The 13,477-nt window shown below is 34.7% G+C and overlaps 2 protein-coding genes across 3 annotated transcripts in view; one reads left to right on the top strand and one right to left on the bottom strand.

The window, feature by feature from the left end:
• Nucleotides 1-6,344: 6,344 nt before the first annotated feature.
• On the bottom strand, nucleotides 6,345-9,499 carry LOC138712375 (uncharacterized). The gene is made up of 3 exons (XM_069844053.1): nucleotides 8,979-9,499; nucleotides 8,295-8,390; nucleotides 6,345-7,633 (listed from the first exon to the last, which is right to left on the bottom strand). Exons 1-3 carry the CDS (start codon nucleotides 9,379-9,381, stop codon nucleotides 7,572-7,574), a joined length of 561 nt encoding a protein of 186 aa, XP_069700154.1. The 5' UTR covers nucleotides 9,382-9,499; the 3' UTR covers nucleotides 6,345-7,571.
• Nucleotides 9,500-9,569: 70 nt separating this feature from the next.
• LOC138712369 (E3 ubiquitin-protein ligase RNF19B-like) overlaps nucleotides 9,570-13,477 on the top strand; it is a 365,180-nt gene continuing 361,272 nt past the window's right edge. The window contains exon 1 of one of the 2 annotated variants that reach the window (XM_069844041.1): nucleotides 9,570-9,754. The gene's annotated coding sequence lies outside the window, so the exon portion shown is untranslated. Of the gene's footprint in view, nucleotides 9,923-13,477 lie in introns of both variants that reach the window. The other variant, XM_069844040.1, reaches the window with a different exon arrangement.

The following is a 13,477-nucleotide window of genomic DNA, read 5'->3' as shown; positions in this document are numbered from 1 at the left end:
AGGATTTTCTTCACCTGCCTCTTCTGTCAGAAGGCAGCATGATACAGGCCAGCAAGGAACACTTCTCTAGGGGTGTATATATATATAAAAAAAAAGGCACAGCTGATGGGTCAAGCCAGAGACCCTTTTGACTCTAAATGAGTAGCCTCTTACCTCCCCACTGTCACCTCAACTCTTCACCATTCTCGCCTTCGACTTCCATTCATTCCAGCTTGTCTTGACCACCAGTTCCTTGAAGACCTTTCTTTGTGGACATTGATTGCAGAGTCATTGTCAGCGGACCTCGTTAGCAGAGAGTAACCCCCCCACCCCCACCCTTCAGTGGTTGGTGAATCGTGGACCAAGTCTGGCAAGTTCTGATAACTGAAGGTGGTTCTTGGCAGTTGTCGAATCATGGGGCATTGTCTGAAGAGCTTCGATAATCGAGAATGGCACTAACCCACTTCCTATCTCTCAAATTCTTAACAGGGCAAGCATCTTCTACCCCTTTTTTTATATTCCTGGTCTTGGCATAATCTTATTTTCGACATTGCTCCAATCAGTCATAAGACCAAATTTCAATATTCAAGGTTTTCATAACAACATTGCTGTTTCCCCTGCCACGAACAGTGAAGAAATTAAGAATTTTTAATAAATCAGTATATCTATAAACAGAATCTTTCCTTTATACATCGTCGCATCTTCCCCCCCAAACTTCGGTCCTCTTTTTGTGACTCCCATTTCTCCTCTCTCCACATTGAATACAGCCAGCATAAGGACGTCAACAGAGAGAGGTGCATGACAACGGTTTTACTAGCTTTTTTGAAGGAACCGAACTATCAGTACCTACACAAATGAGTCCACTGCAAGAATGATGGATGTCATTTGGAATACATTTTGCAGGAGAAGCAATTGAAAGTTTGACATGCTTAGCACTCAAAGCTTAACTGTGATTTTCCGATCATTACTGAACAATGACTATCAGTGTTAATGCCATATACCTCTGTATGTACATTCTATATGTCTTAAGCTATGCATTGACAGTATTGGTTCATTTTCGACAAGAAAGTGACATCCATCATTCTTGCAGTGGACTCTTCAAATGTTACAGCTGTGTAAACCTATCCAAAACACTTAACAGAAATATCACAGCAGACAATTGGTTTGGATCTGTTGAAGTTGTATCAGCTATGAAGAAGGGGATACTATGCTGAGAAAGAATTCCTGCCTTCAAAAATTTGTCAGGAAGGATCTTTGTTATTTGGCATTACCAGAGATGCTACATTGATATCTTTTGTCACAAGAAAAGGAGTTTTGGTATTATACATGCATCATCATGAAACCTTTGACGATGAAAAGTCAGACATAATTAAATCTTACAACTCCATCAAAGATGGACTTGATAACCTTGATGAGAATGTGCCATAGTACTAGACAAAGAACTATGTCCTGTGGTCTGTGGCTGTGTTGTACAACATCCTCAAGAATGGCCACAAAATAACTTCCATGAGTCTCGCTTAAAAAGAAGACTTCAGAATTTCCATCTAATTTATGAACTATGTGCTTATATACACCATGATCTGGGAATTAAAAAAGAAATGCAGCATCCTAGAACAAAGAATTTGACTAAAAGGAAAACCTACACTATTTGTGATTTCAAGAAAAAAGAAAAACAGCATATGTAGGCCACTATGCAGTGAAGCTATTTGGAGTATTGTTGTTTAGTCAACTGTTCGAAGACAGGTGTGAACCTCACAAGATACCAATAAGGCACCATTTATGAGGCAACTAGGCCAGGAAATAATGGGGTAGGATGGCCAGTTCCTCTCCTTCCCCCCCCCCTCCTATTGCAGACATTGCTGACTAGCTACATATTACACTGTCAAACTATTGGAGTATTCAATTAAAGTAATTATGCAATTGTTGTGTGGAAGAACTTTGAAACTATATTGAATAAAGACGCCTTGCAATAAAAAAAAATGTAATGTACATAAGCATTTTTATTTTGTTTCCATTTTTATATTAACAGTAACAACAAAGTTATTGCAGAGATGATCAATATGTGCTTTATGCAAACATATGTACAAGTAGGGCCATAAGTCATATTGCCCCTATAATATTTCAAATAATCAATTGCAATTTTGCTGTGACGGAAGATTTTCTTCGCAAAACCTCTTGTCGAACATGGCATCGTATTCAGTTGTCATGATAACGGTTCACATACACATCTGGATAAATAAGGTATTCGTTTGTCAGTTGTGAAACAAATTGAGGGGGGGAGGGGAGTAACGTGACTTACAGTCCACTTTGTACATACATTTGTAAGTTTTCTATGTTTTTTTAATCTTATAAATGTTTGTATGTATTTTATATTTTCCTTCGCATTTCTGCACAATTTTCTCCCGAAGCTTAGTTAATTAGTTAATAATGAAGAATGATCAATATGCTCTCATTACAGTTTTACCTTGTTCTAAGCAGTCTGACATAATTATTTCATCTTTGCTCCAAAAATGATCCAGCGATCTTCTCTGCCATTTTTGAATGCAACATTTCTTTGGATGGGAAGAACCAGAGTGTTTCCATCCTTTGATTGTCGTTTCTGGATCGTAATGATGGATCTAGATTTTGTCCATATATACGTAATTACAATATGATCTAGAAGAATCCTCTTTAAAAGATCAGCAAAGTGATTTGGAAATTGACCCTCTAGTCGTTTAGGCATTTATGGATCCATATAACACAATTTTCTCATAACCAAATCATCATGTACGATGTGAAAGACACATTCATAGGAAATTTTCAAAGTCTGATATCGTTTGAACCCAACTGATAGCTTCTCCAATTAAATTTTATCTGATATAATTTTAAAAAAATATTCACAATATAGAATCAAAATAACTTATTACTAAACATGAAGTAACTTTATCAAACAACATACTCTTCCATGGTAACCGCTTTCACTTTTGTTTATAACAAAAGTCGAAGGCTAACTTTATACAATGTATCCCATAAACTTTGAGACACTTTCGTAACTAGCGTATTTTAGTGTATCTAAAACAGTTATGTATATTCGTTATAGGGTTGACCAAAGTAAAGTTTGGAATGGTTGGCAATTATACAGGGTGTTACAGAAATTCGTAGTGACAAAATAGGTTTTTTTCTTTGCTTTAAATTGGACATTCTATATTTCATTCCATTTATCAGATTACCAGGAAACAATTGGCATTCATACAGTCCTCTCTGTAGATTGAAAACTCAAAAAAGTTTCATATCCATTGTTCAAGAATTAAAACAGAAAATCAATATCCCGAATTTAAAAGAAAACTTACAAATTAAACCAAACCCTTTAACTCTATTAAATATAGAATATAATCTAAATTTAACAGAAGAAATACTAAAATCAGAAGTAAACACTGAAATACTGAAACAATTGTCTTTAGAGACAATTAATATTAGGTACCCTCCACAAAACTGGCTTCATTTATACACTGACGGATCCTTGAGCTCCAGAGAACAAGGTGCCTGTGTAGGTGTTACGTGCTGTCTCTTCTCACTTTATAGATCTCTTGGATATGGAACAACAAGTTTTGATGGTGAAATCATTGCAATAAGGGAAAGTCTCAGGAATCTTCTATGCCACATCAATAAATTTAGGAATGCAGTTATATTGTCAGACTCCAAAGCAGCTATTCTATCAATAGTCTCTAAACACACACCTTCATCTCAAACAGCAGAAATAACTAAAATGCTCTCTCAATTAATATCACTCAATAAAAGAATTGTATTCCAATGGATACCATCCCATTGTGGAATCCTGGGAAATGAGAATGCGGATGCTTTAGCAAAGAAGGGCAGCACTGCTACTTACAGACCTGTTACTAAATCTACGTATTACTCTGTGAAAAGATTTATTAAATCTACATACTTAGACTCCAACAAACAAAATTTAATAACACAATCCCAAGGAAAAAAATGGAACTCTCTGCATCAAAATCCACATTTAATTCCCGATTTACCACGAAAATCGTCTGTAGCTGCATTTAGATTGGCAACAGGCCATGATTGTTTGGCCAAACACCTGCATAGAATTCGAATATATCAGTCCCCTAACTGTCCATTGTGCAACTCAAACCAAGAAATGGATTCGGAACATCTCAAGATCTGTGCTTCAGTGGCTTGTCATGATAATATCTTTGAAAAATATTGGAGTGCAAGAGGTCAAATGACTTCATTGTGAAATGCCTGGCATTAGAAAACAACATATTTCATTCCATAATTTTTTTTTCTTTTCCTGATTCATGTGATATAGGTATGAAGCACCATAGCTTTGTATTCAAGTTATTAACAAAACAAAAACGATTTAAAGACACTGTACATTTTTAGATATTTCATGGAAAAATATCTTTGAAAGGGTAAATTTGAATACTTTTGGATCTGTAATACGCTACTTATGGAATACTCTGTATATCAATACATATTAGTATTCTGCCGCTTACAATACTAATGAAATCCTTACGTTACCTCGGTGCAGCATATAAAATTACATGAATTTCTTATGTACAAGAATGAACATTACCAAGAAAATTGAAATTTTAATAATTTTGTATGTGAGTGATTCTAATATTACCACAAATCTATTATTTATATGAAAAAGTGTAAATATAACATTTTCATGCATTCTGCAATAAATAATATGAACAGCAGGACAGAAAATTGAGGAGGGATGTTTACATACCTTTTTGTAGAAATTAGACTTGAGCGATTTAAATGATCTTAAATGGATGCACCTACATAAATTATGTATCCATTTCAAAGCTTATAGTACTTGGGTTCTAAACTATTGGCAATCCTTAACTCAGAACTTGTATAAACCACAGTTCACTCTTAAGACATGTGATCAAACGTGGTTGCATAAGTCAATTTTTACAGTGTATTTAAGAGTTCATCAGGAAATGTTTTTCTCTAATAATTTATCGAATTTTTGGTGTCAAAAAGTTTGAAAAATGATGTGTATCTTGTTTTTATTTGTTCTATATTACCGATAATTTCACAATGTAACCTCTGGTAAAACTGACTCCCACTGTTGATATGGGTCTTGGGTTCTGCATCATTGTTGTTCTTTTGAGATGTTGCTAAGTTCCAGAATGTTTCAAATGCATTCTGCCTGTCACTTTGCACTTTTAAAAGAGTATCAATTCATTATCTTTTTGATTGCAGTAAACAATATCTGCTGTTGTAGTCTGAAGTACATTATACCATGCTCTGTACATGTAAAATGTCCACTTGAAAACTGTGTCCAAATCACTCATAAACGCTGAATGAGCATCTGCATCCTATTCATGTGACTTCTAGTACATGTTCAGAAAATTAAATTGAAAATGTTGAACTAGTCTGGATGTAAAAATTCAATCTCGTAGGTGCTACTGATTGTAGTTTCCTCTGACCAAAATCTTCTAGATCAACTCTTCTTTTTATGAATTAAAAAGAAATACAGACCCTCCAACAACAATTTGTAAACACAACATTGGGCGTGCTTCCAGAACTTTATAAATCGATTTACCTTATATAGCTACTTATTACTGAAGCTCTATTGTAAGTCTATGTAATTTATTGCCAGTTTTATAATCTTCCACAAGCTGCCACAGTAGTCTAGTAACTACAGCACTGGACTTACAATCCTGTGGAATCAGGTTCGATCCCCAGCATACCCCCGATTTATAACTTGTGTTGGGCAATCCCAAGGTCCAGGTAACACGGATTTTCTCTGGGAGCTCCAGTTCCTCTGTGGCATCCCAATAAATCTCCATAATCATCTCATCGTGGATGTAGCATAGACCAGTCTCCTAGGAGGATACATATTTTTCCACTGAAAATCAGAAAGTGTTTCTAAATTGTTTTATTAAACTTAAAGTATAAAACTGTGACTTTAGACGTGATCTCTCCTTCCTCCTGTGCACTCTTCATATATTAATATCTTTTACCTTGTTAGTAAATTGAAGGAAACAAAATGCTACATTGTAGGTTTAATCAGTGTACTTTATTTCCCGTAAATAAGCCATTATATCACAATCACATGATTATATGCATTAGAAGAACAAGATGACGTATGGTGAGAAACAATGCTATAGAGTACATCTCAAGACTGTCTCTCATGCACATTAAATTTTTCTTCTCAAGGCACATATTAGCTTCAGTCTACAGCTTCACAAAGATGCCTTCATGTGAAGTTATTACATGCAAAGAGTGCTACAGAAACGTATCCTTTATCACTGTACAGTGAAGACCTCCGTCCCTACAGGATGTGTGATGAATTATGAAGTAACAAAGGCTACTGGATTTATTATTTTTTTTAATCTATTTACAGAACCTGAGAATAATTTCGATTAGTACCTCACCCTCAAAATAATTTTATTTAGCCATCCTAAAAATGTGAAGGAAGTAGAGATAGGTTTTATTTTAACAGATTTGAGTTTTGAAGGAACATGTGAGAACTTCAACTTGAGGTACTTTTAATGTATTTACTGTTATTACAGGTTTCGACTTTTATCAAACTATAAATACTTTTACCATTAAATCGTTCTTTTCACTCCTTAATAAATGACTTTTATCAAACTATAAATACTTTTACCATTAAATTGTTCTTTTCACTCCTTAATAAATAAGTGCTTATCTATGAGTCAGAAACTGTTAAACTGGAAGGAATAAAATATTTAATCCTACAATTTACTCGTATCTAAATAAATGCGAAAAGTATTAACAAGATAGTTCATATATATAACAAACTTTACTGAAATCAACCTCTTCAGCAATATTGTTCCAAATATTAACTTAATGAATTTCTTAAATCTATAAATATATACAGAGTTCAAGAAACAATAAAATTCCAGCTATGAAACAGTCTTTATATACAGATATAGTAAGGCTCCTAATAGTTAATTATGATCTACCAAAGAATGATACTATAGTAATTCATGATACAAGAGGGTAAAGTAGGATTTTATTCGTGAGTGGAAAGTTCAGTGCCCAAGGCATAGCCAAAGATGAAATTGGTTTACTCTCGCAATGCATATATTTTACTGGTATCTAAGCCAGAGTATATATGAAATTTTAAATTGTAGGCCTATTCTTGTGCTAGTTGTGAAAATGAAAGAATGTGTGAATTTACAATTTTATGGTAGAGTATATTTTCCTGTGTCATTAACTCATTAGTTTATTAATAGACCACCAATAAGTTCTGAAATTAAAAGTAGCCCTCAAACCCAAAAAGGTTGGACGTCCCTGGTTTATATTATGAAGGACGAAATGAAGAGCAGTTTAGATACCAGTAATGTAGAAAAATAATACCGATAAAAATAGTACTCAATATTATGTTTGCTAAGGACACATTCCCGCAACCACAATTAAGTTAGTGGCATAAAAGCAAATTAAAATATTAAATATATTACAGAAAGTCAATGTTAAATTAATTCCATGAATAGGGTTTTGATGTTAAAACAGGAAATAGTTTAACACAGGACAAACAATTCTGGCTTAAAATTTAAGTCATGCGATGTGCTTCATAGCTACTAACATATTACGTCTTACAGACAGCTCTACTTGGCACACAGGTTTGGGCATGGAGTTTGGTATCTTCCCAATTTCTTCTGTACAGATTCTGGAAAAAGTAACATATTAGACATGAAATTAGACATTACTGGAATGTATCTATACATTAATAGGCTATCTGCTATACGATGAGAACTGAACAATCTTTTAAAGAAAAACTGAACATAAAAGTTGTTGCAGACTACCGTACTAAAAAATTCTAATATATTACAGATGACAAACACTGACTATTGGTTTACAGACTGTCTCTTTTAGGGAAAATTTCAGTATACAGTTACAGTACGTCACTGACAACAATTAAGGACGTAGCTGCAATAAGGGCCCATAGGCCCTTTTTCCGGAGAATGCAAAAATCGATTCTCCGTAGTTTCTTTGTTATACCCACAAAGTTTCGTTGAGAAATGTTGAACAGTAATGCTGATAAACCTGTTTATTTTAATATATTTTATAGGCCCTGCACTGTTTTTTAAAATTCCAACTCTATATATCTCACAACAGCATTTTGGAGTATGGGCCCGACCTCAATTATCTTAAAATACTAAAAAGAAAGATTTGTCTATGTTTGTCGAATGCATATCTTTATCCTTACGAAAAGACACTTTTCAGTGCCAATCATTTATTTTGTGTGCACAAGGTTGGAATTTTGGAGGAAGAGGGAAAAGAAGGTAACCGTGTTCTAAAATTTATCCCAAAATCACTAAAATACAAACCATCCAGCCTGGTGGGGGGAAGAATTTTGGCCCATTCATCGGAACCATCACAGCAGTCACAAATTCCGTCATTTACACGACTTGATGGCACAAATTCTGAAATTAGACACCACAGAATGTCACTAACAAAGTAATCTACAATGCTATCAAGTTTAGGTGCATATCTTTCATAGATTAATACAAAACTATACTTTTATGGTACATAATAAAAACAATTAATTAGTGCAAATATCTTAATCTTCAACTATAATATTTCAGAGTCTGTATTCGGCCTGTTTCAATCCGTCCAAATAAAGATTACTACCGGTACTACAGCAGTGGAATCTCTGGTCATGTGGTGATCATTAACTAAGGACACTGCTCAGAGAATGGACAAGTGATGCATTCTATTGAGTTCTAATAGGTACCAATAAGTAAATCTACATTTTCTTTGCCGGCCTGTCTTTCTGACTCTGGAATGCTGTGAATCGTGACATCTTTTTTAATAGACAACTATTCAACCATTCACCTCTCATTTGTGAGTGTAGTACTGCCGGAGTTTGAATAAATTTCTGCTACCCTTTATGTAGAAGAATTTTATATATCAGATAGGCTACATTATAACGTTTATTCTAATCACAATACTGAAATAATGCTTAAAGTATACCATAGTTACAGATAATAAATTTGTTATATCTGGAGTACCTGGAAATCCATCATTCTTTTGCGTATCACAGTAAAATCTTCCATTCTGACAAGCATTTGTTCCTGGCTCATCACTTCCATCAAAAATACAATCACAGTAGTCGTCATTTACTCTTGAAAAGTCTATTTCTTCTCGAGTATGGTAACACACAAAGTTCCCTCTCTCATTTGGCTTGTACTTTATAATATCACCTGGATATACACCTTTTAAAAAAGTATGTTTTTCTTTTTTTGCAACTTTACTGTAATCATTGTAGTCGAAAAACTCTTCATCACGAGGGAAATCCAAAGATGTCATTTGATAGATCAATAAGAACACTCCTATTAAAATTACACTTAATACAATAAACTTCAGTTTTGTTCTGTAAAGATATCCAATCCTATATTTCTTACCTATCTGCATACTTATTTTCCTCCGTTAATATGAAAAAACGAATAAGAAAGCAAATATTCAACATCAAGTAGTAAAACGTGCCCACAACTTCTCTCCCATTCTTCCATATTGAATATCGTGCATTCTGTGTCGATCGCGTATTGCGAGACGGCGACACATTCCCCATCTAGTGTTTGTTCTGTAGATGAAAGGTTCCGTACCGCTACGAACTATTCTCTTCGTTCGTTCAGACGTTCATTAATAGTGTGTGTGATTGGGTAGTTGTGTACAAGAGAGCTTCACAGACACAGAGTATGAGTTTCTTTAGTTCGTGATGATCTCAACGACTGGTTCGCTTGATTGTGTGGTTCATCAATGTTGTTATCAAGATAGTAGTTATTAGGTAGTATTTTCTTTTTAATGCAGAGGTGTCAGGCTGTGTAAAAGTGGTGTGTATTTTTGGATAAATTGTGTAGTGGTTTAAGAACTGATTTGCAATGCAGTTTTCAAATTGTTTTTTCTGTTAACTTTCCATGCATATTGTCTGTTGGAAATGGAACGTTTTGAGAAGGTAAGGTATGCAGTAGCATGTGTAAAATTCATAACAAGAGGTGTCATATGTGTTATTATTTACGTGTTTATTCAGGTGTGATATTCGATTTATGCATTTTCATTGTCATTTACATTCTGTCGAGGTCAGTTTGTGGAAAAAATAGTAGAAGTCACTGTCAACAGAGAACATATTCAGCAATAGACTGCAGTAATTACCTGTATTCGTATTAATTGTAATGGAATACAATGAGAGAATGAAAAGATCTGCCTCTTCGTTTTAGTGCACATTCCACCCCTTTTGTGGGTATTTTGTAAAAAAAAGTTCGTTATTTTTAAAATCAAATAATTACACATTGGCGTAAATTGGTATTTTAATGCTATTTCCACATTCTGCTTTATTTGGAATTAGGCTACTATATAGCAACTTGGCGTTTTGCATAGGCCTACATCAGCACTTGCGATTCAAATAGGCTATTTGCATTTCATGTAGGGTATTGTGTCATTTATATTCATTCTGAACAATAACACAGAAATGAGGCTAGTGATTACATTAATTTCATACTCTTGTATTTCTTAATTGGTTTTCACGATTACATTCATTATTGGAACATTAACCCATTTCACCTTGCCATGCATCTTTGCTATTGAAAAATGTGACCTATTTGTCATAGTGGTCTACATCATGTTGGTGAAAAATTCACTACAGATTTATTAAGTTCGGATAGAATGTCATTTATACTATCGATTATGATGTTTCTGTATTTGTTATAAGATTCATTATTCCCGATTTTGAAATACGTAATAATACACTTAGAGGTGTAACATTGGTACTGTCAAAAAGAAAATATGATTTTCGGACCTAGCAACCTTTCTGTTCTACACTGTTTTACTTGTGTAGACCTACCTACCGATATCTAGGTTAACCATTTAATGTAGGCTAGTTCGAATAGACCTTTCACTTTAAACTGCAATTATACAAAATGTTACACTATATGCATTAAGATTTTGCTAAATTGGTGCCACATTACAAGTGATCGTTATCATTATTGTAGACCTAATCATCTTCATCAACGGGTTATGTCATCTGACCATCACTTCCTAGGTCTGCCTACATTCTACCTTCCTCTTGACTTCCATTATAATATTTGGTTAGGATATCGTTTTTCATGCTTCTGGCTATTGTGATCTTTCCAGTTTTGTCGATATGATTCTATTTTGTCTTATAGAAAATATTTCAGGTTTTGTCTGAAAAGTAGGCTAATATGAAAGCAAGTAGGCTATGCGCTATTTACTTAATTGTCATTAGAAATTGCAATACATGAAAAGCCTATAGACCTAGTCAAAAAATGTAGCCTGTCTCTGAGAGTTCATGTAATAGAGAGGAATCCAGCATTTTGTGAAATGTTATTTCGTCTGACAAGTAAGTTAGGCCTAGTTTATAATAAATTTGCTCTTCGAAGTGCAAATTTCATTTTGTAGTGATGGTGATGATAAAAAAATCATTTGAATCTACTGTTACCCAAGTTTAAGGTTTCCCTAATTAATTTTAAAATACTACATTTTCTGAGTGGGTTTCAGTGGAAAGAAACATGAAATTTAAATTCTGTATTCATTTGCAGTTACTAACACATGCGTAACTGAACCCAAATAATGTGTATTTCTGTTACATCATTGTATCTGTTTTAATGTAAACAAAAGCATGACATTTTGAGAAACACGTGCTTTACATTGTCTATGTGAAAACACCTCAAAATCTGTGCTTCAGTGGCTGACCATGCTAATATCTTCGAAAAATATTGGAGTGCACGAGGTCAAATGACTTTATTGTCAAACGCCTGGCATTAGAAAACAACAACATTGTCTATGTAGCCTAATTACTCTTGAAGTATTTTACCTCACTAATAATGATCCTAAATAGGGCCTACTTCAAGCTTTAAACCGTCTGTTTTGTTAGTTATGTGTTTCCTCAAGTTGCCATCAAAATGAGTAGATCTTTAGCCAAACTGATAAAATGGATAATCTTATCGTTTCTGTTTGATTCGCTCTGATACTGTAGAGGCAATATTAGGTTCGAAATTCGCCTCGAGCATGAGTACTTGGCGTTGGTGGCTGTAATTATCTGCATTGTCTTAGAACTTAGATAACCTACTCATTGTACCAATTCCAAGTCTTGAGAAGCTAGTTATAGCCTCTGCACATATTGTGAAATCGACAGGGGTCCAGATATGGACTTGGGGTAAACCTTAGCCATTCCCATAAACTCAGTAGACCTCAATGGCGCCAACTTTTGGAAAACATTGGGTGTGCTCAAACACTTGAGCTATAAGTTAAAATAAATACTGTAAATCTCATAAGTAATAATGATAACACAACAAATTATTGTGTGGACTCGGGCCCATGTGGCACCACTGGTAGGTCTACCGATATCCTATAGCAAAATAAACCCAAAATGTTAACATCTGTGAAAGGTTATAGAAACTAAAAACTACATGGTAATTATTAATTAATAAAATTAATTTAGGTGGTCCAAATATAGGCTGCGATGAATTTAACTTACTGTACATGTAGGGTAGATAGTTACAGACGTGTCCAATTCATGAAGGGTGATGAGTAGGGGGAGGATGTTGACGACCTAAAAATCTACTTAAAATGATCATTAAAATGCCCATAAGCTAATGGAAAAATGACATAAAATTAAAAGAAAATGACATTTAAATATTATTCAAAGCACTCGCACCGCAACTCCTTAAAAATTAGTCACCTTGTTTCAATGACTGCCCTGCAGATCTCGGAGAGAGGAGGCAACTTCCTGGAAATGGGCTAAGATAAATGAAAAGAGCATGCAAAAAAATGAAGGTTTTAAGGGAAAACTATAGGGCCGTATTCATAGAAATTTTTAGCGCGGGTTTCCAGTGGATGATCAGCGTTTTTCGTATTCATAAACCAGTGTTAGCGATAGGATATGATTTGAATTCTATACTAGTAACCAGTGGTTAGCCGGGGCTAGCTTAGTACGCTCGTAGCGCGTGCTGCGAAATATCTATGAATAGCACCCATAGATTTCAATGAGGGCTTACAATGTGTTTCAATCGGTGGTGGTCCATGTCAGTGCCTTCATTCTCCGACTCCTTCCGCTCCTCACTTTTGTTACCAGACCTTCCAGATAGGGGAGTGTGAATGACAAAACAAATTGTGGGCGCAGTGTGCATTCTTGCAATCTTTGAGTTAAAAATACTGTCTACTACAGTAGCTATATCTTCCGAACCATGTTGGGGACACAACGTCCTGTCCAGGACACGGTGAAAATTTCCTCCCGTCCAAACATAAATTCTAAAGACAACCTCTTACCGACAAAAGAACAGTAGCGGTCAAAGCCCTCACTTAAACTAAGCTGTTGTCAAGCATTTTATATTACTTCCGTTGTGTGAGGTGAAATCTTCATTGGAATGAGGGATGGACTTTAGAATCTGTTCCAAACTATAAAACTCAAACTTCACTATTATTCACTTATTCAGTAGGTAATTACTACTGACCTATTTGCTTAGAAAAAGATTTAACAAACCTATTGGTAAAA

Source organism: Periplaneta americana, chromosome 13 (genome assembly GCF_040183065.1).
Source record: "Periplaneta americana isolate PAMFEO1 chromosome 13, P.americana_PAMFEO1_priV1, whole genome shotgun sequence".
NCBI classification, from domain to species: Eukaryota; Metazoa; Arthropoda; class Insecta; order Blattodea; family Blattidae; genus Periplaneta; species Periplaneta americana.
Note: the sequence above shows the minus strand (reverse complement) of the source record. Positions and strands in the feature narration are given on the sequence as shown.

Coding starts and splice junctions, on each gene's coding strand:
- LOC138712375 (XM_069844053.1), bottom strand. CDS start 9,381: ATGCAGATAGGTAAGAAATATAGGATTGGATATCTTTACAGAACAAAA. Junction 8,391..8,978: donor AAAGAATGATGGATTTCCAG/GTACTCCAGATA, acceptor GTCTAATTTCAG/AATTTGTGCCATCAAGTCGT. Junction 7,634..8,294: donor TCCCCCCACCAGGCTGGATG/GTTTGTATTTTA, acceptor TACTTTTTCCAG/AATCTGTACAGAAGAAATTG.